The sequence below is a fragment of the Lytechinus variegatus genome, chromosome 12, assembly GCF_018143015.1.
Source record: "Lytechinus variegatus isolate NC3 chromosome 12, Lvar_3.0, whole genome shotgun sequence".
NCBI lineage: Eukaryota > Metazoa > Echinodermata > Echinoidea > Temnopleuroida > Toxopneustidae > Lytechinus > Lytechinus variegatus.
In genome coordinates this window covers 32,991,428-33,017,352 of record NC_054751.1, presented here as the reverse complement: position 1 = coordinate 33,017,352, position 25,925 = coordinate 32,991,428, and the positions used below count along the sequence as shown (strand labels likewise).

Sequence of the window (25,925 nt, the reverse complement as noted above, 5' to 3'; positions counted from 1 at the left end):
CGACTGTGAGAAAAATCTGATCAAGGCTAGATGCAGAGGAGGGATGTGATGACCACAAAAATAATGATCGTCGGGATCGATCCGGGAATAACCTATTTTTTCTTGGTTTAACATTGTTGAACTTAGCTGAGTTGAACATGTCGGAATCTGTACAACGAATGGACGAACTCATCCGAGATTATCTCCTTTATCGTGGTCTGACTAATTCACTGAAAAGTTTTGACGCCGAATTGAAGAATGACAAAGACAAGGGTTTTCGAGTGAGTAAAAAAGCTCAGCTGGCGCGCCGCCGCGCCCGCCTGCCGGCTGCCACCAAGAAGCTCCTTGCTGCGACTAAGCCAGGCATAAGCTCCCCCGACCAGCTCTCTCTCGCTCTCTTAATTAACTGAACCCTCCTAGCCTTGAGGACTCCATGATCATGATGACATTTTGGATTTTTTTTATACTTTAACATATACTTCTTCATCATGGAGCCTTGAAACCCTGTCCATACAGCCATAACGACGCCCGGGGGGGGGGGGGGCACTCAGTATATAATGCATAGTGGGTATGTGCCGCGGAGGGGACCCCCATTTTTACACCAAAATTTCCGTTCCAAGGCATAGCATTTTTGTCTTATTGAGAAAAAAAACCAAAGAAAGCCGCTCCAAGGCATAGCATTTTGTTCTTATCGAGAAAAAGGAAGAAAGAGATCCGCTCCAAAGCTTCGCATATTTTTCGTTACGCCGTTCCGGTCGCATTGATTTGCTGCAATTTTGGTGAAAAGCGGCCGCCGAGCGCTGTCTAACCATCGTCTCTGCTCGAGCGCACCCGGCGGAGGCTGCGCTGGCTGCATCATGCACGCATGCCCGTTCCATAGGGGTCCATACGCACGTACTCACACGCTGGCGATCCGTTCCAAGGACCCCCGTTTTCACAAAATTGTAGTTCCGAAGCCTGTTCCGAGGACCCTCCTTTTTACGAAAAGCCCGCTCCAAGGCCCCCGTTTTTTGTCTCGCCCGCGGCACACCCCTACCACCTTTTTGGTCGAGTGCCCCCCCCCCCGGGAGTGACGCCTACATACCCGGATGGATTTCCCTAGGAAATTCATATTTACAGGGTGAATTATTAATCTTTTATTTGTTGCTGGGACCACAAAAAACAAAAAAAAACAGACCACTCTCTTTGTTTAGTGAGAAATAAAGTCTTAATGTATGGTAGATTTCTTAATAGTCAAAGCTCTGTACTGACAGTTTTAATATCATTATCAGTAAAAAACAGCAATTTGTAAAGCCATATTTCTGTAGGCAATTCCATATAGGCTGATAAGATCCTTGTAAGTTCTTCTAGAAGTTAATTTCACTCCAATGATAAGTAAATTTGAATGAATCAAAGACCTGGCTACATACGTAATAAAAATTGATATGTTATATGGATTTTTTTATTTGTAATTAGGCCTGTTTTATATTGAGTATTTCTATATTTTAAAGCCTGCATGTTTCTTGCCTTGTCATTGTTTATAATTTACATTTGATTCATTCTCGTGCTATTTTTAAAACCAGTCATTGAAGTGCATCGGTGGGATGGGTTGAAAATTTGTGCAAGTGATTCTCATGCTCACCATGTCATCTTAGGACTGTTGCATAAATAAAACCTCTGGCAAATATAGTTTTCAATATGTTAACTGTCAATGGCATAATTTGGTTTTGCCAGAGGTTAATTGTTTATTTTGCCAAAGTCATTTTTTATGACAAAAGATTTATGCGACAGGTCCCTTGTATCAACTCAACAAGAATGACATATCTAGCTACATGCAGTTTACAGAGTAAAAAATAATTATGCGCAGCAGAAATCTTTTATCTGCTGTAATTAATTCATTTCAAACAATCAAAGTTGTGACATTTTGAATATATTTTCAGAGATATTTGGTAATGGTTGTGAAATCATTTTATTTCTGTATGAAATTTCAGGCTGATAAGATCCTTGAGCAGCTTTTAGGTTTTATTTCAACCTTTGACCTGTTGGGTTTGAAGAATTACTGGGAGCATTTGGAAAGGAGGATCTTTTCTCATCTGGAGTATACCCATGCTCACAATGTCAACAAACTACGTATCAGCATCCTTAGGTAAGAGTACCATTTCATGCGAATCAAGTAAAAATTGAAGGGGGGCTTTGGGAGATGTCGCCCCTGAAATGCTCAAGAGAGCCCTGGAAATGTAAAGCAAAAAGCCCTGGAAATTCACATTCACTTAAAGCTTATCTAAAGTAGGAGATTCACATTCACTGTCATGTTACTTAAAGCTTATCTAAAGTAGGAGATTCACATTCATTACCATGTTATTCAAAGCTTATCTAAAGTAGGAGATTCACGTTCACTGCTATGTTATTTATAGCTTATCTAAAGTAGGAGATTCACATTCGCTGCTATGTTATTTAAAGCTTATCTAAAGTAGGAGATTCACATTCACTGTCATGTTACTTAAAGCTTATCTAAAGTAGGAGATTCACATTCACTACCATGTTATTAAAAGCTTGTCTAAAGTAGGAGATTCACATTCACTACCATGTTATTCAAAGCTTTTCTAAAGTAGGAGATTCACATTCACTACCATGTTATTCAAAGCTTTTCTAAAGTAGGAGATTCACATTCACTACCATGTTATTCAAAGCTTATCTAAAGTAGGAGATTCACATTCACTACCATGTTATTCAAAGCTTATCTAAAGTAGGAGATTCACATTCACTGCTATGTTATTTATAGCTTATCTAAAGTAGGAGATTCACATTCACTACCATGTTATTTAAAGCTTATCTAAAGTAGGAGATTCACATTCACTGTCATGTTACTTATAGCTTATCTAAAGTAGGAGATTCACATTCACTACCATGTTATTAAAAGCTTGTCTAAAGTAGGAGATTCACATTCACTACCATGTTATTCAAAGCTTTTCTAAAGTAGGAGATTCACATTCACTACCATGTTATTCAAAGCTTATCTAAAGTAGGAGATTCACATTCACTACCATGTTATTCAAAGCTTATCTAAAGTAGGAGATTCACATTCACTGCTATGTTATTTATAGCTTATCTAAAGTAGGAGATTCACATTCACTGCTATGTTATTTAAAGCTTATCTAAAGTAGGAGATTCACATTCACTGCCATGTTACTTAAAGCTTATCTAAAGTAGGAGATTCACATTCACTACCATGTTATTCAAAGCTTATCTAAAGTAGGAGATTCACATTCACTGCTATGTTATTTAAAGCTTTTCTAAAGTAGGAGATTCACATTCACTACCATGTTATTCAAAGCTTATCTAAAGTAGGAGATTCACATTCACTGCTATGTTATTTATAGCTTATCTAAAGTAGGAGATTCACATTCACTACCATGTTATTAAAAGCTTATCTAAAGTAGGAGATTCACATTCACTACCATGTTATTCAAAGCTTAAATGTAAAGTAGGAGATTCACTACCATGTTATTCAAAGCTTTTCTAAAGTAGGAGATTCACATTCACTACCATGTTATTCAAAGCTTTTCTAAAGTAGGAGATTCACATTCACTGCCATGTTATTTGAAGCTTATCTAAAGTAGGAGATTCACATTCACTGCCATGTTATTCAAAGCTTATCTAAAGTAGGAGATTCACATTCACTACCATGTTATTCAAAGCTTATCTAAAGTAGGAGATTCACATTCACTGCTATGTTATTCAAAGCTTATCTAAAGTAGGAGATTCACATTCACTGCCATGTTATTCAAAGCTTTTCTAAAGTAGGAGATTCACATTCACTGCCATGTTATTTGAAGCTTATCTAAAGTAGGAGATTCACATTCACTACCATGTTATTCAAAGCTTTTCTAAAGTAGGAGATTCACATTCACTACCATGTTATTCAAAGCTTATCTAAAGTAGGAGATTCACATTCACTACCATGTTATTCAAAGCTTATCTAAAGTAGGAGATTCACGTTCACTGCTATGTTATTTATAGCTTATCTAAAGTAGGAGATTCACATTCGCTGCTATGTTATTTAAAGCTTATCTAAAGTAGGAGATTCACATTCACTGTCATGTTACTTAAAGCTTATCTAAAGTAGGAGATTCACATTCACTACCATGTTATTCAAAGCTTATCTAAAGTAGGAGATTCACATTCACTGCTATGTTATTTAAAGCTTTTCTAAAGTAGGAGATTCACATTCACTACCATGTTATTCAAAGCTTATCTAAAGTAGGAGATTCACATTCACTGCTATGTTATTTATAGCTTATCTAAAGTAGGAGATTCACATTCACTACCATGTTATTAAAAGCTTATCTAAAGTACATGTAGGAGATTCACATTCACTACCATGTTATTCAAAGCTTATCTAAAGTAGGAGATTCACTACCATGTTATTCAAAGCTTTTCTAAAGTAGGAGATTCACATTCACTACCATGTTATTCAAAGCTTTTCTAAAGTAGGAGATTCACATTCACTGCCATGTTATTCAAAGCTTATCTAAAGTAGGAGATTCACATTCACTGCCATGTTACTTCAAGCTTATTTCAAGTACATGTAGGAGATTTAGGCAGCAGGTTGTGGAAAGTAGCCTAAAAAATATTAATGTTTTTCCTGACCTGTATATATTTTTGACAAGAGTTTCAATTTAATAATTTGAGTTTGAATCAAATCACAGGAGACTTAAAGTTAGGTGTAAGGGTTTGTTAGAGACATTAAGGAATTCTAAAAATAAGGGTTCGTAAACAAAAATTCAATCTTTAAATGCATTATCATTTAATTTCTTCCATGTCCAAAGTCAAACTTCGTTTTGATACAGACAACAAAATATTTATAAGATTCAAAGAGAAGTTCAGACAAAAAGCAACTCTCTATTGCAATCTTTTGAAGATGTACACTGTATTGACATGCAAATATTCTCTGCACTGATGAATGATGTGGGTGAAAATGTCAAATAATATCAGAATTAAGTTTGGAATCTTGTATATTTTCATACTAAATCTTGTCATTGTGAATGATCATGTTTTGTAGGCTTTATGTTGTGAATGCCATCCAGTCAAATCGAACAGATAAAGTGACAGAATTCTTTGAGAAGTTGATTCCTGAGATTCAGAGCCAGACTGAGTGGAAAGAATGGTTTGGTAAGTTCTCTACTGTTTCACATGATATAATTAAGACCTTTAAAGTATGATCTGCTGTTGAAGTTTTAGCATATCATGTATCATTATGTAAATAATCATTAAAACGTTATTCATTTTCTTTGATATAATTGTTCATTAGGGTGAGGTGGGTAGAGTCATGAGGGAAAGGGTGAGGTGGGTAAAGTTATGAATTCATCAGGATGACAGATCAAATATTATGATTTGATTTTGTTTAAATGTTTTTATTAATCTTGATTTAATAGCAAATGAAACTTAAATCATGACTTTAACAATTGATAACTAGTGTATGCTCTTTACTGGTAACCAAAGACTTTCACATGAACTTCACATTTTACATAAGAATACATGAGTAAAGAAAGGATGCCTTTGGTTGGTGTGCTATTGCAAATGGTCCCAACTCCATATATGATTTTATGTAGTGGTACAGATATAAAGTTCTAAATTCATAAGTTTCACGAGGTTGCTTAGTAAAATTTCATGTGGTCAACTGATTCAATCGTTTTCAAATTCAAATTTTACTCCTACTGACCCAAAAGTTCTCAGTTTAATATGAACATGTAGTAACTCCTTGATTTCCTCTATGAACATCTGTGTGATTTTGACCTTGCTGCTGCATAGTTTTTAAATACCACAGCAATTTTGTAGGAAAAAGAAAAACTGGTTTGTTTCGGTCATAATTTGGTTATTTGAATATCCTACACACTTACTTTTCTATAACTGATTCTCTCTCTCAAAATTGAAATAACTATGCTTGACATGTTAAAATGGCAAGAAATAAAAGTATGAATCAGTGGATGTTTGTATTTCTCATCTTGTAGTGTTGCCATACCTCAGGAATCCGGAGCAGAGTCCATCATTTTCTCTCTACTTCAGCAAGCAATGGGAGGAGACACTTAAGATATCTCTTCATAACTTCCTCAGTATCATCTTTCAATCTATGCATATCCTTTCAAACAGAAAATCAATTTATAATCTGATATACAGCCCAGTTTGGAATTGTCAAGATTCATGTTCCATGTTCATGCATGTACTTGAAAGAAAACCTTTGATATTTCATTTTTTGTCTCACCTGCATAGCAGAGTGAGACTATAGGCGCCGCTTTTCCGACGGCGGCGGCGTCAACATCAAATCTTAACCTGAGGTTAAGTTTTTGAAGTGACATCATAATTAGAAAGTATATGGACCTAGTTCATGAAACTTGGCCATAAGGTTAATCAAGTATCACCGAACATCCTGCATGAGTTTCACATCACATGACCAAGGTCAAAGGTCATTTGGGGTCAATGAACTTTGGCACGATTCTGGGGTATCTATTGAATTACAATCAAAACTTTAAAAGTTTTTGGATCTGGTTCATGAAACTTGGACATAATAGTAATCAAGTATCACTCAACATCCTGTGCAAGTTTCAGGTCACATGATCAAGGTCAAAGGTCATTTAGGGTCAATAAACTTTGGCCGAATTGGGGGTATTTGTTGAATTACCATCATAACTTTGAAAATATGTTGGTCTAGTCCATAAAACTTGGACATAAGAGTAATCAAGTATCACTGAACATCCTGTGCGCATTTTAGGTCACATGACCAAGGTCAAAGGTCAATGAACTTTGGCCATAATGGGGGTATCTGTTGAATTACCATCATAACTTTGCAAGTTTATTGATCTGACTTTTGAAACTTGGACATAAGAGTAATCAAGTATCACTGAATATCCTGTGCAAGTTTCAGGTCACATGATCAAGGTCAAAGGTCATGTGAGGTCAATGAATTTTGGCAACATTGGGGGTATTTGTTGAATTACCATCCTATCTCTGTAAGTGTATTGGTCTAGTTCATAAAACGTGGAAATAAGAGTAACCAAGTATCACTGAACATCTTGTGCGAGTTATAGTAGTTTTCAAAGTCAGCACTGCTGCTATGTTGAATCGCGTGATGCAGGTGAGGCGGCCAGAGGCATTCCACTTGTTTTTTGAGAGCAACATTTTTTTCTCTCAGGGGCCATATTATGATTATGTGATAGTGGTGTGTATATTTTGATAATAATAATAATAATAATAATAATAACGTTTTATTTACCCAGGGTAGCCACTTCAGTTAGGAAACTGCTCTACCAGCGGGCCCTGCATAACATAACATGTTATTATTACCCTTCTCCAATCTAAATGCTGAGCGCCTAGCAAGAAGGCAGAAGGTCCCATTTTTATAAGTCTTTGGTATGACTCGGCCGAGGATCGAACCCACGACCTCCCGTTCATGAGGCGGACGCTCTACCGCTGAGCCACCATGATACACACAAACATATTAGAATACTAATTTGAATGAAATAAAGAAGGCCAAAATTAATTATTTCAATGATTAATGAACTATTCAAAGTCATTTGTTAGAAAGCCATGTATGTGTTGGTGTTGAGCTATGACCTTGACTACTATGCACCCCTACCCATTCTACTGAACTTTGATGCTGAACACCAGAAGATTGTTGAGCTTCAGGAAGAGAATGCTAAATTACAGGAGCAGGTTATTAAACTCACTGATCAGGTTGCCAAGTATGAGGACCAGATGGGCAGGCTTCAAGAACAGGTCTTGCTGAAAACTATCATTTATAGCGATTGGTTAGATTTTTAATATCTAAACACCTACTGTATTATTATTATTATTATTTATTTCGGCAATGAAAATTATAAGAAATTGGTACAGTGTAGTACAACACATAATAAACATAACAGAGTATAGATTGAGCACCCACTGGACTGCCAGGGTCAAATAAAGTTAACTGAATTACTGTAGTCAATAAAGACCATTTGACCCTATCCAGTGGGTGCTTACATAAAACAGAAGCGAATAAAAGAGTGAGTATGAACAAAAAGGTTTAAGATCAATTATAATAGAATAAAATAACATAGGTCTACTTGATAACACTTCATCTTAACTTAGAATATCGAAATTAGCTGTTTAAATAAATAATGAACTCGTGCAAGGGTGAATATGGTCATTCATTCATTATATATTGTGACAAATGCGAATGTAGTATAGTTTTGAATATAGTGATATTGAAGTCTCATTATTAAAAGGAAATTCTGAGCCAATATTTGAAAGTGAAACTACTTTGACTGTATCATGTACACAACCTTTCATGTATGCCTACACATTCCTTTACAAATGATTTGTACACAATATCTACTTTCTACACACACACTTATATACACAGTTTGATGAGTAGAGTGGGTGCCTGCATGACTGGTTAGCTTTGAGTTTTTGGTCTTGCTTTTTTACCAACTACATATCTCTCCTCCATTTTCATAAAAACTATCCAGAGTATCGGCAGAATCTCAAACTTGAAAATGATTATATAAATTCTGTAAACTGGATATTTCATATTGCTGTTATGTTTTGGGGGTTGGAGTATCTATCTTTTAATATTTTTAACCCAGATTAAACTAGAGATGCTCGGCAGGTCGCGCAGCCCAGCACATGTATCCCCCGAACCCACCGTATCATCCATCATTGCAATATATAGAGCTCACACAGAACCCATCTTTTAATATTTTTAACCCAGATTAAATTAAGCAGAATGATGTTGCAATATAACGAATTCCAGTTTTATTGGCTGTTCCCATGCAGGTGAAATTTCTTTCTTCAAGTGATAAATCTGAATCACCTGATGTCTCTGATCATTCCAGTAATACTGGTCTTGGGTGAGTCGATAAGATGGATCTTCTTAAAGTTCATTTGTAGGATGTATTAGATCATACGCACAATGTTACTGATAGACATCAGAAATGTTTAGTGTGTTTTGAGGTCTCATGGTCTTTCAAAAAAAAGTATAAGAATCTATTTAGAGATTTAACATGTTCTCAATTCAAATTTACCTGATGGTATAACAGAAATCTAAATGATTTTAATTAGGGAAATGCGGCATACTATACATAGTCATCCTAAAATCCATTAGTTCAGTTACGCTGAATGTTTTCAGATGATTATATGTCATAATTTCCTCTGATTATTTAGTGAATCGCAAGGAAGTCAGCTCAGGAGTTCTCTAAAGAGCACTTCCAAGAAGTCACCATCCCCTAACATTGGACGAAGGCTTCTATCCTCCTCCTCCTCAACCCCTTCAACTACGGGATCAAAGTCTGTACCACAGGGTGTAAGGGGTGCTCTCTCCTCCCTCCTTGGGCCAAAGAAGAACCAGGACCAGTCCCAACAGGTGGCTAAGACCAAGGAAGGGATAGGGGCAAGTGGTAGCAGTGTAACAGGTGGTGGTGGTGTGGCTGGTAGTGGTATGAAGAAGGTAGACTTTGCTTCGAGCTCTCCTACTCACAAACCTACTGAGACCAACTCACAGAATCAGGTATCAAATTTTCGTGTTATTTGCAACCTTAATACACCAAGTGGTATTTCCCAAAGATTGTATGTGTGACTAAAAGTCACACTGGACGAAAATGCATTACATCATTAGTAAATTCATGCTCAGACAATGTGTGCTACTGCGTGGTAATGACTAAGATGAAGTGCAAGTCCTAAATGTGCACTTTTGATTGGTTAAAGATCAAGATGTCTTTGATTTGTCGAGTTAAGGATTAATATCGTCGGCTTCCCGCAAGAGGGGAGCGCGCACCTACGCAAAATGTACATTTTCGAGAAAACACAAATTATGTTTTGACCTTAATTTTTGCCTTTAGCAGCTACATGTAGTGTATTTTTTTTGTCCTTATTCTCAAACTTTTTGACAAAGCAAGATTTTCTTGATATTTTGTGATTTTATCTATAACACTCTAAACACTTTCTAAACTTAAGAATGAATAACGTACGCCCTTTTTCCAGGAAGAAAAAATGTGCACTTCACTGATCAAGTTCCCGAAAAAAAGTCGCTAACATGAATGCGCAATCCAGTTTCAGGAAAAAGGCAGCTTGCACGAATTGGTCTACACGCGTAAACACAATGAATGAAGAACTGTCCCTTTTCTGGAAACGAAATGCGCTATCTAGTTCCCAGAAGAAGGATGCATCTATGTGCGTAAAGCACATTGGAATGTTTTTGCTTATTACGTCATAATGACGTCACATTTAGGTTTGAGGATGGTACCAGAAGAAAGTTCATGATATGCTTTTTCCATTTCAGCAATAAGAAAAGAAAGATTTTTTTAAAGAAAATGTCAATTTTTGTGGGAAGCCGACGATATTCTTTCCTGACATATATTTTGTAACATTCAGATTCGACTCCAGCAGCAGCAAACCCTTGATAAACAGAGACAGGAGCTGTTCTCAAAGTCACAACAGAGTCAAGCTCAGCCAAAGACTGCAGAGAAAACACTGTCATCAGCAAGGTAGGATGTGGTCTGTTTCTATATTTTGCTTTTAACCAAATTAAAATTCATCCCAGGCAAAATTACATACTCAATACCCATGAAGAGAGAGAGAGAGAGGCCTTGATGGAGGAAAACCAGGCCTTGTTGTGCTGCTGTGGTGGCTAGCAGCAGAGTGATATATAAAGTTGCTGACTTGTCCAGCATGTACAATTTTCATATTCATTGATAATAAAAAGCTGGATTTATGATTGTTTACTATTTGATTGTTGTACAACACCTAATAGCTTTTGCGCCAGCAAGTGGGAGGCTGAATGTTAATTATTCGAGCCGTTGTGTGGTCTTGACGTCAGGATAGGATTCGATTCATTGTGCATTGTAATAAATGCAAGTGCAATGTGCGTAGGGCTTACTTAATGCCCATTGCTGCTGCAGTTAAGATGCATGTTTGATGGATTTGCCTTTTGCTCTCAATCATCTTTCTCATTTTCCAAGATAAAATTCGGAAAAACTTGATTATTATTTGTATTTTCAAAAACTTCTGAGGCATTGTGCAACACACATGGGGAATATTATTTGTTCAACAGCACGACCTTGTGCATTTGGTATTAAAAAGAAAGAGATACTCTATTCAACTCTATTCAATGCCTCAATGAATAGAACATCTTTCTTTCACCTCATATGAATTCTTGTTCGATCACACTCATGCCTTCTTGCTATTTGTATACTGTGTGATTGTTATAAATAAATCTTCTATATTGAGTCAGTAGTATGGTCTACACTACAGAACCCTTTTACATCAAGTGATGCAATTCGTACTTTCAATTTATTTCATTGTTTGTACATGGTGAGTCATAAACTCAGTTTTGTGTTCTTTTTTTTAAACATGTGGATGCATTTGTATTTTAATTCAAGTATTTTTAATTTATTTAATGCATGATGAAAAGAAACGATGCATATAAATACCTTTGACAAGGATGAGAATCGAACAATGGACTTTTGTATGTCTACCATGTGATTTAGACCACACAGCCATGACATTTTCATAGTTAAGCTAAATTGTATAGATGGTTGTATCAATTAATGGGCCAGGACACAGGTTAAATGAAAAATGTGATAAATGTTTTTTTTTTTATCTTACAGTGGTATAAAAGATGTTGAATTATCAAGCATCCTTTCATTTAAACCTGATGCAAGTCAAAGTTCACCATCACATAGATCTCAACCCCCTCCTCTCACTCAAAAACCATCCCCAAGTTCTACATTCTACCCAGGTAAAGTGTTTTTTTTTGAGAGAGAGAGTTTTAATTTGTGTGAAATTCATTGGTAAAATGTGCTATCCCATGCTTTTCTATTTTCACCAGAGGTTTTAAAGGTAAAAGAAAATAGTTGCAGAAAACAATTATTTCATGAGAAAGTCTTTTAAATCAAGCTTAATTGTCACCATATTATATTAATGTATACCAGTGTTTGTCTTTGTGAAATCATGAAATCTTAGCTGAAATCAGATAAATCTGAAGATTATAGACACAGAAAAGCATATGTTGGATAGTGTTTTATAATTGCTTGGAAAAATGACTGACATTTGATGGAATTACATGTTTATTTTGCTGATTTCTCGCCAATTGCATGTTTTCTTCCAGTGTCATTTGGCACATATTTGTTATTCATACGAACAAACACTATGGTGGTAATTTTATTGGATTCTGTTTGAACTCAGTTTGAGATCGTAATCACAACTGGTATTTATCTTTAAAGGGAATAAGTTTAATGCAATTGGGTGTTTCATAAAGTTGTTGGTCAGATATGCATGACTTTACAAATAACTGTAATGACCATTGTGCAAACACAATGGCCCAAATTCACAAAGGTGGTTTTGAAAACCCACGGTTGAAACCATGGTTTATGCAGATTTCCTGTATAAATTACGCTTAATTTAGCGCGTATCGGGCGCATGTATACAAAATGTCCAATGCTGATGCGCGCTTTTGTCACAGTGCGCAAAATTGACGCCTGTTACCATGGTTAGATACGCTATTGTATTAATGAGTCCACTGTTTGACGAGTAGACTCATGAATAATATAGCGTGGATAACCACGGCAACAGGCGTCAATTTGGCGCACTGTGACAAAAGCACGCATCAGCATTGGAATTTTTTAATATAAGCGCTAAATTAAGCGTAATTTATACAGGAAATCTGCATAAACCATGGACTCAACCATGGGTTTTCAAAACCACCTTTGGGAATTTGGGCTATTACGGCCCCTGAATGGTAATGTGTTCAACCTTGCGAGATCCAACACTGTGCTATGTTTGCTATTAAAGGGGAATGAAACCTTTGGAACAAATAGGCTTATGTCGAACCAGAAAAATTAAAGAATAAGAACAAAGAAAGTTAGAGAAAAATCAGACAAATAATGAGAAGTTATGAGCATTTGAATATTGCGATCACTAGTGCTATGGAGATCCTTCCATTGGCAATATATGATAAAGATGTGTGATGTCATATGTGAACAACTTTCCCTTTGATGGACTATAAAATACCCCCAAAATGTCTCTTTTTGCTTTTTCTTACGGTGATACAAACTCATTATCCATAATGTATTCTTTGAAAATCTGTATTACATGCCATCCTATAGAAAGAACACATGATCTACTCAATAGGTGTGATAAAAGAAGCATTTTAACTGAAATATATACTAAAGTAATGGGGAAAGTTGTTCACAAGTGACATCACACATCTTTATCACATTGCCAATGGGAGGATCTCCATAGCACTAGTGATCGCAATATTCAAATGCTCATAACTTTCTCATTATTTGTCTGATTTTTCTCAAACTTTCGTTGATCTGTTTCTTTGATCTTTCTGTTTTCACACAAGCTATCTTGTTCCAAAGGTTTGACTCTCCTTTAAGTTTCTTTATTGAAGGAGCAATTTTCTTTTTCCTTTGAATTAGGGGAAGAAGAAAGTCATGGAACATTCCTAATCCTGAGTCAAGATGAATACACTGAACATCATTCCTCTATAACATACAGTAGATTCTCACCCTCGTCAACATCAGTAGCAAGCATGGATATCGATGGAGTAGTCAAGTAAGCAGGCAAACTAATATTTTTTTTATTTTCGGGTGCTACATACTGCCTAACTCTGCAACATTTGATAAGGTATAACATTGAGATGAATGAGAATTTCCAGGACTCCTTTTTTTTAGTTTCCAGCGCTCTTTTTAGAAGTTAAATCGCTCCCAGCCCCTTTGTGATTTTGTTCCCTGCTAGTAAGTATTGCCAATTTTTAGGATCTTGCTTTAACAGTGAAAATTGACAATATCGTGAAATTGTAGGAGTCAAATATGAAACCCTCTTCTATTCAGAGGTACAGTTTATATTGTGATAGGCTCTTTAGTATTATTGTTCTAGATGCCTGTGTCGTACAGATGATGTTTAATATAAATGTTCTTAGAAATCATCTCATAAAGTTAGTATGTACCAATGGATATAAATGACTTGATATTTGATACATGTGCTGTGAAATTATATCATTTTTTATTAGGGTATGGAAGACGACCCCCAACCCCACCACTATTGCAACGATAATGTTTAAATCACCCTTGCTTTCTCTGGAATGGGTGCCTAAATCAGATAGAATGGTAAGTTGATCTCATGTGTTTGCCATTCCATTCAATTTGATGTTTAATTCATCATCATCATCATCATCCATTAAAGTACAGTCCACCAGGTTGGTGTATCATCGTACTTGTAGAATTGTGCAGGAGTATGTACAGTGCTGTGGAAGATCTATTCTATGTGCGGTTTAAAAATAAATAAATAAAAATAAAAAAAAAAATAAAAAATTAACACCCACTAGATGAATTCTCATTAGAATAAAAGTGTGTGACATGTTTGTCTAGGCCATTTGAAAGGGATGATTGTAAAACTCTGGTAAGTTTCAAGGTTAAAATGGTTCCACATATGCACTCCATGACCACAAGTAAAAGGTACAGTTTGTTAATATTCAGATGTTGCATGCTTTCCCTTTGTAAGGTTACTGCTGGCACTTAAATCATTTTTCACTAGCAGCAATGGTATTGGGGGGCTGGACCGACTGCATCTTATTCTCCTATCAATCATTAAACCATTAGGTTGTAACCTCTGTATGAGGTCATACGTAGCAATAATTAAAACAAGTAGTTCATAAAACCCCAAAAAATGTACTAATAGAAGTACTTTTATTGAGTTCATTTCTATTTCATATTCTGATATTATTTATTTGTAGCTACTCCTTGGTAGTTCAGTTGGATCTGTAAAGCTGTATGACTGTGAAGGGAAGAAACCTATCAAAGAAGCAGACATGGATCCTGCATTCCCTAGGTGAGGCATTCTTTAAATCTCCATTCCACAGAGAACAAGACAGCTGAAAGACCTTTGAAAGACCGTGAATTCTGGTTGATCTTTCAGAGGTCTCTCAATTAACCTACAATTGTCTTTGAGGTCTTACACGAGTCCTGACCAATCTTTCAGTGGTCTTTCTGCAGTCTTTCAGTGGTCTTTCGATGAACTTTCAAAGGTCTTAATAGTCTTTCAATGATCTTTCCGCAGTCTCTCAAGATTTTTGCGGAGATCACTGTATGACTCATGAGAGATCATTGAAAGATCATTGAAAGACCAGGCAAAGTCCATGGAAAGAATTTTGAAAGATCACTTGTTGCATAAAAGATCTCTGAAAGACCATTGAAAGAGCTCTATAAGACTAGTCTAAGACCAGTAAGACAAGAAATATCCATCAGTCTTTCAGAGCTCTTTGAAGGGTCTTTCTGAGCCATCACACAGAGATGAAAAATTTCAGTGATCTTGAAAACCACTGTAAGACCTCACCAATTTTAAGTCCTTCAGTGGTCTTTCAATGGTCTCCGTTCATTGTCCAATATCTTTAAAGGAGAATGAAACCATTGGAACATGATAGCTTGTGTGAAAACAGAAAAATCAAAGAAACAGATCAACGAAAGTTTGAGAAAAATCAGACAAATAATGAGAAATTTATGACCATTTGAATATTACGATCACTAATGCTATGGAGATAGCAAATTGGCAATGCAACAAAGATGTGTGATGTCACTTGTGAACAACTCTCTCATCAGTGACATCACACATCCTTGTCGCATTGCCAATGTGAGGATCTCCATACCATTAGTGATCGCAATATTCAAATGCTCATAACTTTCTCACTATTTGTCTGATTTTTCTCAAACTTTCTTTATTCTTATTCTTTGATTTTTCTGTTTCAACACAAGCCTATTTGTTCCAAAGGTTTCATTCCCCTTTAATATCGTCGGCCTTATGCCAAAAGGGCCTTAACTGCTTTTGGCCATTCCGAGATAATGGCGTTTATAAAGGTTTTGGCCTCTCTAATAATCAAAAGTTTGTGGTCGTTTTTTTGCTTTTGAAGCCAATTTCGATAAACGTGTTAAGTTATTAAGTTTTACATGAAATGTGTTAAATTTATTATAAAATATTCAGAACCCCTAAAATCGGGTTAAGGCCCTTTTGGCATAAGGCCGATGATATACTCTATATCTGTGATAACTCTATGGGTCATGTAACAACGGTTTGCAATGTATAGCAAATATGAAAGAAAAACACTGTTTGGTTCTGGTCAGTGTTTTCAACAAAATGCACTTGAAACAAAGCTCTTGATTGGCTATTGCTGTTTAGTATGATCACAAACCTTTGTACTGCATAGACCTATGTACCATTTCATAAATCTAATCAGCACTGACAAGTTGTCATTCCTTGACAGTTACTATAGTAACAGTCAGAGGCAAATGCTTCTTAGCCAATCAAAACCAGAGTTGACAATGTAGCCAGTGCTGACAACCTTCATGAAATGTCCCCAGATTATCAACGGTTTTCCACTATTGTTTGAAATTCAACCGGATCGCAAAGTCTAAATATATGCAGCCTATGTGAAGATAATACAAATTTGTGATTGACATAGTCCTAGTGATCCACATTTGAAACATCCATAACTTTCTCTTTTCTTGTCCAATTTCTTCCAAATGTTTACCCAAATGATTTTATTTCCAAGGTTCGTATTCCTCTTTAACATCTTTCCTCACTTTATCTTTCCTTGTGCCTCTTTCTAATAGGGTTGTATCTGTTGCATGCAACCCTGGTGGTACAACGTTTGTCTGTTCTGCGGCAAGCCCGGTAGGAGAGTGGGGTTCTGATCTCAGTAAGCCAGGATCCCCTCTTCATGGTACATGTAAGCTTACGGCCTTTGACCTCAAGACACTCAAAATACAGGTAAGAAAATGGCTGTTGTCAGAATAATGATGAAATAATAATAATAATAATAATAATAACAATAATGTGACTTATAAAGCGCCAAATCAACTCTGTAGAGTGATCAAGGCGCATAAAAGAGTTAAATAAACAAGTTTTTAGAAGGTTTTTGAAAGTTTCGACAGAGGTACAAAAGGAATGAAGTAGGCAAAGTTGGCAAGTTGATAAGAATGTTTATGTGGGACCCTTTCTTGGGCGCTAACTCATATATTCTTAATCAATTTGATCTTAATCCGATAAATTTGAAATTCAATCTTTTTAGATTTAAATTCTCATCACTAAACTAGCAACTTAAAAGAAAATTCATTTAAAAGACTTGATTGGTGTCATGAGAAATGCACTTTCATTCCATTACCGGTACGCTAAATCAGAAATTTGGGGTATCACATAAAGCAAAAGAAAAGGGCACCGATTTTTTGTAAATTTGTAATTTATGAGAGAAAGAATGATAAACATCATTGTCTTTGTTCTTTGCAGAAGGAACTCCCTCTAGCAAGGAGTGCTGGTTGTATAAACTGCACATCTTTCAATCACAATGGCAATCTGTTTGTTACTGGAGCTAGCGATGGAATGGTACGATTGTTTGGTGAGTTAATCACGGATTCTTCCTCAATTTGGCAACTCAAAAAAATTTGTTACTGATTTTGTTATTAGCTGCTATGGATGGATGAAACAGTGTCATTGTTTAATTCTGGCAGCAATGAAATATGTAGTCAATATCATTATGAGGCATACGAAGTGCTATGGAAAATGTACCCCTGAAATGCTGCTAAATGCCCTGAAAATAATAAAAAAATAGAGCCCCTGAACTTTCCAGAGGGTCCAATACAAATTGAAATGTAACCTACCTAGGCTTGTAAGCTAAAAGTAGCCCTGGAAAAAAATGTTGATAATTGCCCTTATAGGAATGACTGATAATCTTGTGGTTCAATTTCAATTATGAGCTGAATATCTTGAAAGTATAATTTTTTAGTATTGTTTGATGGAGCAAATTAAGAAATTCTGCAATATGGTGTGCCAAATATCTAAGGGACGTGTGTAGATGTTGATGATTTATTTATAATGATAATAATTTCGATCTATTATAGTACATTACACATAGCAGAATGTATGGTCATAATATTATTGTTATCATTATTATAACAATTATAATTTCATTGTATTTTTAGACATTCAGCGTCATGAGTGTTTGTTGAGTTGGAGAGCACATCAAGGTCAGGTTTATGCAGCTCAGTTCAGTCCTGCTGAAACATCTGTATATAGTATGGGATCAGATGGAAAGGTAACGTCTGTTCCACCCTTTGTAATAAAGGACAACTTCACCCCAGAAAGAAAGTTGATTTGAATCAATAGAGATATATTAAACAAGAATAATGCTAAAAATTTCATCACAATTGGATGTAAAATAAGAAAGTTATGATATTTTAAAGTTTCACTTATTTTTTACAAAACAATTATATGCACAACTCAGTGATATGCAATTGAGAGAGTTGATGATGTCACTCACTATTTCTTTTGTTTTATTGTTAGAATTAAAAAATATTTCAATTTTCACAGATTTGACAATTAGGTCACTTTTAGTTGAACCACAAAATGGTCAAACAATGGTGATTCCACATGTTCAGGATAATAAGGAGAAAATTGAAATATTTCAATAAAATACAGAAGGAATAGTGAGTGGGTAATGTCATCAGTCCCATCATACCGACCAGGATGTGCATACAGCTCATCCCCCCAAAAATGTCCCTCTGATATGCTGTTTAATAACTTCCACAAATAAAAATTATTCTCAATGAAATGTATAGATATAGGAAGCCCATCTCATGTTCTAGATTCTATAAAAATTTCATTGGTCTCGCTTCAGTGGTTTTGAATACACAGCCTATTATGTAACAGTGGTGCTTTTCAACCCATTCCAAGTTTATATGCATGCAACACTGCTTTCTGTTCTGCACTTTCTTGCATATCAACCCCCTTTGACCATTCTGACCAAGGAGATATCACCTCTATCTCCTTGTTCTGACCAAGGAATTCCCTGATCTGACCAGGGAAATCTCCATGATCTAACCAGGCTCATCAAATCACAACCTTGAGCATGTTCAGAAGGGCAAAAACAGTATTTGACAGTTCATTTCATGTTTGATAAACGGGAGATGCACAATGATTGAGACAATGGGTCATGTCTGTTTCATGCATAATTCCAACAATACTGCATTTTTGCTTTCATTACTTTTTTTTAGTTCATTAGCAACTGTAACTTCTTAAAAGAAAAAAGTCAAAATTTTCTTTGGTATAGTTCCTTTTTGCAAAAGGTGATTAACTTGTTGATTCCCCCTTTTCAGCTTATTTTACTCATCCATCATTCACATTTTCTTTCAAGTTGGTGCACTGATTCCCCTTATCAATCATCAAACAAACTTAATTGTTTATGTTTCTTGTCCTTCTGAACATGCTCAAGTTTATGATTTGATGAGCCTAGATATGATTAGGGAATTATCCCTGCTCAGATCATGGATGTAAGAATGGGGGTTAACATGCCATAGACAATGAAGAAATGCATCAATGCTGCAAACTTGGAATGAGCTAAAATGCACCACTGTTACGTAACAGAGTGTGTATTCAAAATCACTGAAGTGCAACCAATGAAATTTTCATAAAAGTTAGAACATGAAATGAGCTTTCTACTCATGAACATTTATTTAAGAATCCTACCACATTTTAGAATTAATTTAGTTCTATGTCAGAGGGACATTTTTTGGGGACGCGCTGTATAACTTTTGTGAAATGAAGGGAAGCTTCAAAATGTCATAACCAACTTATTTTACGTCCAATTTTTGTCTCACCTGCGAAGCAAAGTGAGACTATAGGCGCCGCTTTTCCGACGGCGGCGGCGGCGGCGTCAACATCAAATCTTAACCTGAGGTTAAGTTTTTGAAATGACATCATAACTTAGAAAGTATATGGACCTAGTTAATAAAACTTGGCCATAAGGTTAATCAAGTATTACTGAACATCCTATTAGAGTTTCATGTCACATGACCAAGGTCAAAGGTCATTTAGGGTCAATGAACTTAGACCATGTTGGAGGAATCAACATCGAAATCTTAACCTGAGGTTAAGTTTTTGAAATGTCATCATAACTTAGAAAATATATGGACCTAGTTCATGAAACTTGGACATGAGGTTAATCAAGTATCAATGAACATCCTGCATGAGTTTCACATCACATGACCAAGGTCAAAGGTCATTTAGGGTCAATGAACTTTGGACGAATTAGGGATATCTGTTGAATTCCCGTCATAACTTTGAAAGTTTATGGATCTGATTCATGAAACTTGGACATAATAGTAATCAAGCATCACTGAACATTTTGTGCAAGTTTCAGGTCACATGATCAAGGTCAAAGGTCATTTAGGGTCAATGAACTTTGGCCGATTTGGGGATATCTGTTGAATTCCCATCATAACTTTGAAAGTTTATGGATCTGATTCATTAAACTTGGACATAATAGTAATTAAGCATCACTGAACATTTTGTGCAAGTTTCAGGTCTCATGATTAAGGTCAAAGGTCATTTAGGGTCAATGAACTTTGGCCGAATCGGGGGTATCTGTTGAATTACCATCATAACTTTGAAAGTTTATTGGTCTAGTTCGTTAAACTTGGACATTAGAGTAATCAAGTATCACTGAACATCCTGTGCGTGTTTCAGGTCACTTGTCCAAGGTCAAAGGTCAATGAACTTTAGCCGAATTGGGTGTATCTGTTGAATTACCATCATAACTTTGAAAGTTTATGGATCTGATTCATGAAACTTGTACATAAGAGTAATCAAGTATCACTGAACATCCTGTTCCAGTTTCAGGTCACATGATCAAGGTCAAAGGTCATGTAAGGTCAATGAACTTTGGCCATGTTGGGGTTTTTTGTTGAATAACCATCATATCTCTGTAAGTTTATTGGTCTAGTTCATAAAAAGAGGACGTAAGAGTAACCATGTATCACTGAACATCTTGTGCGAGTTAGAGTAGTATGCAAAGTCAGCACTGCTGCTATATTGAACCGCGTGATGCAGGTGAGACGGCCAGAGGCATTCCACTTGTTATCAACTTTTTGTCTGGGTGGACTTGTCCTCTAAATGGATGAATGAACATTTTCGAAAATAAAAAAATTTCTTTTGGATGAAATGAAAGTTGTATATATATATATATATATATATATATATATTGTAAGAAATGGATGAAGAGAACAATGGTAGGCGTAGCTTAAATCAAGGTTCCCCAGAGCTATCTACCCTTTGGAAAAATTGGTGATGCCGAAAAAATGTCTCTGCCGGGAATCGAACCCGGGCCCCCAGCTTTGAACGCCGGTGCCTTAACCACTAGACCACAGAGACGGTTAGTAGCTAGGGCGAGCCCGATCCGATTGACCGTCAGATAGACAGATTTTCGACACTATACCAATTATATATTCCTTTGTCGGGTGAAGGTGAGTTTTGAACAATGACAAGCCGCCATGCCTCAGCTGGATCAAAGCTATTGCTTCGATACAGTACACATATGGGAGAAGAAATACAAATGTGTAAAGTTATACATGTACAACAGCTTTTGGCAACTCTTTTTTATTTAAATATTGTAAGAAATGGATGAAGAGAACAATGGTAGGCGTAGCTTAAATCAAGGTTCCCCAGAGCTATCTACCCTTTGGAAAAATTGGTGATGCCGAAAAAATGTCTCTGCCGGGAATCGAACCCGGGCCCCCAGCTCACCCGACAAAGGAATATATAATTGGTATAGTGTCGAAAATCTGTCTATCTGACGGTCAATCGGATCGGGCTCGCCCTAGCTACTAACCGTCTCTGTGGTCTAGTGGTTAAGGCACCGGCGTTCAAAGCTGGGGGCCCGGGTTCGATTCCCGGCAGAGACATTTTTTCGGCATCACCAATTTTTCCAAAGGGTAGATAGCTCTGGGGAACCTTGATTTAAGCTACGCCTACCATTGTTCTCTTCATCCATTTCTTACAATATTTAAATAAAAAAGAGTTGCCAAAAGCTGTTGTACATGTATAACTTTACACATTTATATATATATATATATATATATACAACTGGTTTTTATTTATTTCCTTATATATATATATATATATATATATATATATATATATATATATATAAGGAAATAAATAAAAACCATATTGGCATTGAAAGCATTACCATTTATCTTCAGCATATTTTGTTACCCTTAGAGAAGCCAATACGTGAAACTTTATGATATATGTGTGTGTGTGTGGAATTTTTAGAGTAGATTATCTAAAGTGGTATTAAATATTTAAGGTTCACCATACACTGTGCCCAAGAGCACCTAGCAGTCAGACCACATGAGTGGCTCAGCCCAACACAAGAAGACCTTACCTACCAGAAGAGTTTGTAGCGGTACAGTTGTGTCATTATCACAACATTGTAGATATCTTGATGAAATACCTGGGGAGCGTTTCATGAAAGGAATTGTCAAGACGTTTTATCCTGCATGTCCTGTTTTGTCCGACAGTCACCATAGTAACCATGCTTCTCGGCCAATCAAAATCAAGGAATGTTGTGAGATCCGACAACTTGTCAGATGAAAATGTTGATGAAATTGCGCTCCTGATTGATTGGCTTATAAAGCTGGTCATTGCTCTCTGAACTAAAGGATTGCAGTTGAATTAGCAGCTGTATCAGTCATTTTGATTTTGCATTGTGGACATTGTATTTGTTATATTTTCAGCAGAGCTGCCACCCTAAACAAGAAAATTTCAGCATTTCAAAAGGTGAAAATTAGTATTTTGGTGAGGGAATCAGTATTTTTTAAAGGAATAACCATAGAACAAACACATAATACTGAACATTTTAGAAATCAGTCCTTCATATGAAACCATCAATATACCGAAAATCAGTATTACTTGGCAGCTCTGTATCAGTATAGGTATGGAGGTTATTACCAAATAATACCAATAAGTATTTGGCTATAGGACATGATTGCATGTTTTTGTTGTTTTTTGTTTAGTATATTTTTTTATCATCACAAGGGGGACTTTGTTTCTTTATAAAAAAGAAATTATGTACAATATTATTGTACATAATTTCTTTTTTATAAAGAAACAAAGTCCCCCTTGTGATGATTAAAAAAAAAACTAATCTGTATTTATTTGATTTTCATGCCTATAGTTTACTGAATGGAGTATACACAAGGTAGGTCAGAAGCTTCTTGATATGCCTATTCATGATGGAGCTACTGGTCCGTTTGTGGTATCAGGATTCGGTGGGTACCGGCAGCAGCAAAACCCAAGGGGAAAACTCTTTGCTTTTGACAGCAGCGGGAACTATGTACTGACCTGCGCTCCCCATGGTGGGGTTATATACAAGGTAAGTAATGAAAGGAAAGAGTATAGTAGTAGATGGTAGGTTGCGATGGGTATTGATGATGATGAAAATGGTGGGGGTGGCTGCAGTGGTGATGGTGGTGATGGTGTTGATGGTGGTGGTGGTGGTAGTGATGGTGGTGGTAGTGATTGTGGTGATGTTGGTGGTGGTGGTAGTGGTGGTGATGGTGGTGGTAATGGTGGTGGTAGTGGTGGTGATGGTGGGGTTGGTGATGGTGGTGATGGTGGTAGTGGTGATGGTGGTAATGTTGGTGATGGTGGTGGGGTTGGTGATGGTGGTGGTAGTGATGGTTGTGGTGGTGGTGGTAGTGATGGTGGTGATGGTGGGGTTGGTGATGGTGGTGGTAGTAATGGGAGTGGTGATGGTGGTGGTGGTGGTAGTAATGGTGGTGGTGATGGTGGGGTTGGTGATGGTGGTAGTGGCGGTGGCGGTAGTGTGGTGATGGTGGTAGTGGCGGTGGTGATTATGGGGATGGTGATGCTGGTGGTGATTGTACGGATGGTTGTGATAGTTGTGGTCATGGAGATGATGGTAGTGATTGAGGTTTGTGTACTCTAGTTTTAAGATGGGTTATCTTTATTCAGGCTAAATATTTTTGGTTCATCTTACATTATGTCTAACTGGTATTTTAGTCTGATTGCTAGTCTAATGAATATTTAGGTTTCTTGTCATTTGTTCTTATTACTATATGGCCAAGTTTTCAGTTTTAGCAGAATTGAAAGTTATCAAAATATGACTAAATACAAAATATGGTGAGCCAAGTTGGATATTGAATGAACTGTCTATGAGATCAAGTGGAAATTAAAAACAAAACAAATGAAGTTGCACCAATTGAGGTTTGACTAACTGTCAATTCGACCCAGTGCTTATGGGCCATGCGATTGTGGACCAAGCAAGAGTATACAGTGGAAGGGCTCTGATGGTAATGTAGTAGGTGACTAGGTAGTGGTGGTGGTAGGATGAGAATGATAGCAGTTGTGGTGGTGGTAGTTGTGTCGATGGTGATGATAGTGGTGATGGCAGTAGGAAGATGATGATGGTAGTAGTATTAGTAGTAGATGATAGTGGTGATGAAAATGGTTTTGATGGTAATGGAAGTATTGTTAATGGTAGGGCAGTCATAATTTCTCATATTACCAAATCTTATGAGTGTGAAGAAGATGGTTCACTAGTCAGATCATCATCAGGGAGTGTCTGGGGCAGAGTAGACATATAAATGCTGGTAGTGAGTGGGACTGAGAGGAGATGCTTGTTCTGAGATTCAGGTGTTTTTTAATGCCTCCACCCATTGAAGGTTGCTTGAGGGATTATGTTATCGGGTCGTCTGTCTATCCCATTTCTGTCCTTGTTAACTATAAAATTGTTAACGGATCAACTTTAAACTTGGTCAGAGAATGCATGTAGCAGTGATTATCACCCGATTAGCTGTTTGGGGTTGTAGATTCTAACCATCAATATTTTTCTCTCACTCTCTCTCTCAGCTGAACAAAGAGAAAGGCATGTTACGGACTTTGACCATCCTTGGACACCGAACACCTGTTGTAAGTGTTGACTGGTGTACAACACTTAACACCGGAGTATGCTTGAGTGGATCAATGGATGGAAGAGTCCAAGTGACTACTTTACTCAGTCAATAATCCAATGTATTTAACCAATTAGCAATTTGAAAGCCAGTTAGAATGATGAAATATATAGATTTAGACCTCTGTTACACCTGAAGGGATTACAACATTGAGACTCCATTCCCTTTATTTTGTGAAAACCTCTGCAATTTAACCAAATTATCTATTAAAGTAGAGAAATGTTTACCAAAGATTAAGAAAATATCTATACATGGACACTTTGTATTCCTTTTTAAGCTAGCAAACATTTTATAACTTCATGAAAACATTAATAATAATGGTCAGTTTTTGGGTAGTGCATAACACAAAACAAATACGTCTTTATGCGCTTCAGAAAATAAAAGAGAGGAAGAGAATAGGAAGATATGTGATGGTGAGTTCACTTTGTTGAGGTTAGGTACAATTTAAATGTATGGTTTAAGGGCTGTTTTGAATTTGATAACTGAATCAATTGTTTTCCGTGAATTTAGGAGTTTGTTATATAAAACAGGGGCTGCATGAGCAAATGAATGTTTGCCATATGTTTTGTTGATATTGGAGGAATTATGAATAAATTCTTACTTTGTGAATGTAAACATGTTTAAAATGAAAAAGATGTACCAAAAATAATCAAATATCAAAGTTACTCTCATCAGACTTTGTTAAATGCATTGGATTATTGACTAAGTAAAGCAGAGGAAGGTACTCAAACTATTGGCACATATTGTGCCTTGTGCTTGGAATCTAGATAATGTATGAATTTTTTTTTTTGAATAATATTTTATTTTCTTCCTCTTTCAAAACAATAAGTTGACAATCACAATTCATATAAAATAAAGATTCTTTGCATGTATACAATCAATTATCAAACAAATAAATATATCAATATCAATTAGAATACAAATATTTTAAAAATGATTACAAATGAAATCAAACCGCCAAATTTCTCTTCTATAACAATATGAAACTTTTTTTTGTAAGAGAAAAAAAAATTACCTCAATATCATGTTAATATCAAAATTATGTCAAATCAAATAAGAAACTCTACAAGCCTTCAAGAGGAAGATTACATATATATGTTTCACTCACCCACGCACCCCACACTCCCT

At 36.2% G+C, this 25,925-nt stretch overlaps 1 protein-coding gene across 1 annotated transcript; it reads left to right on the top strand.

The window, feature by feature from the left end:
- The first annotated feature begins 40 nt into the window (after nucleotides 1–40).
- On the top strand, nucleotides 41–25,577 carry LOC121424688 (WD repeat-containing protein 91-like). Its single transcript, XM_041620432.1, has 17 exons — nucleotides 41–260; nucleotides 1,950–2,104; nucleotides 5,021–5,130; nucleotides 5,970–6,092; nucleotides 7,586–7,731; nucleotides 8,773–8,846; nucleotides 9,160–9,502; nucleotides 10,366–10,478; nucleotides 11,601–11,731; nucleotides 13,416–13,551; nucleotides 14,009–14,105; nucleotides 14,732–14,826; nucleotides 16,602–16,758; nucleotides 17,275–17,383; nucleotides 17,967–18,079; nucleotides 23,000–23,197; nucleotides 24,697–25,577. The coding sequence occupies exons 1-17, from the start codon at nucleotides 138–140 to the stop codon at nucleotides 24,850–24,852; spliced, it is 2,379 nt and encodes a 792-aa protein (XP_041476366.1). The 5' UTR covers nucleotides 41–137; the 3' UTR covers nucleotides 24,853–25,577.
- The last annotated feature ends 348 nt before the right edge of the window (nucleotides 25,578–25,925 follow it).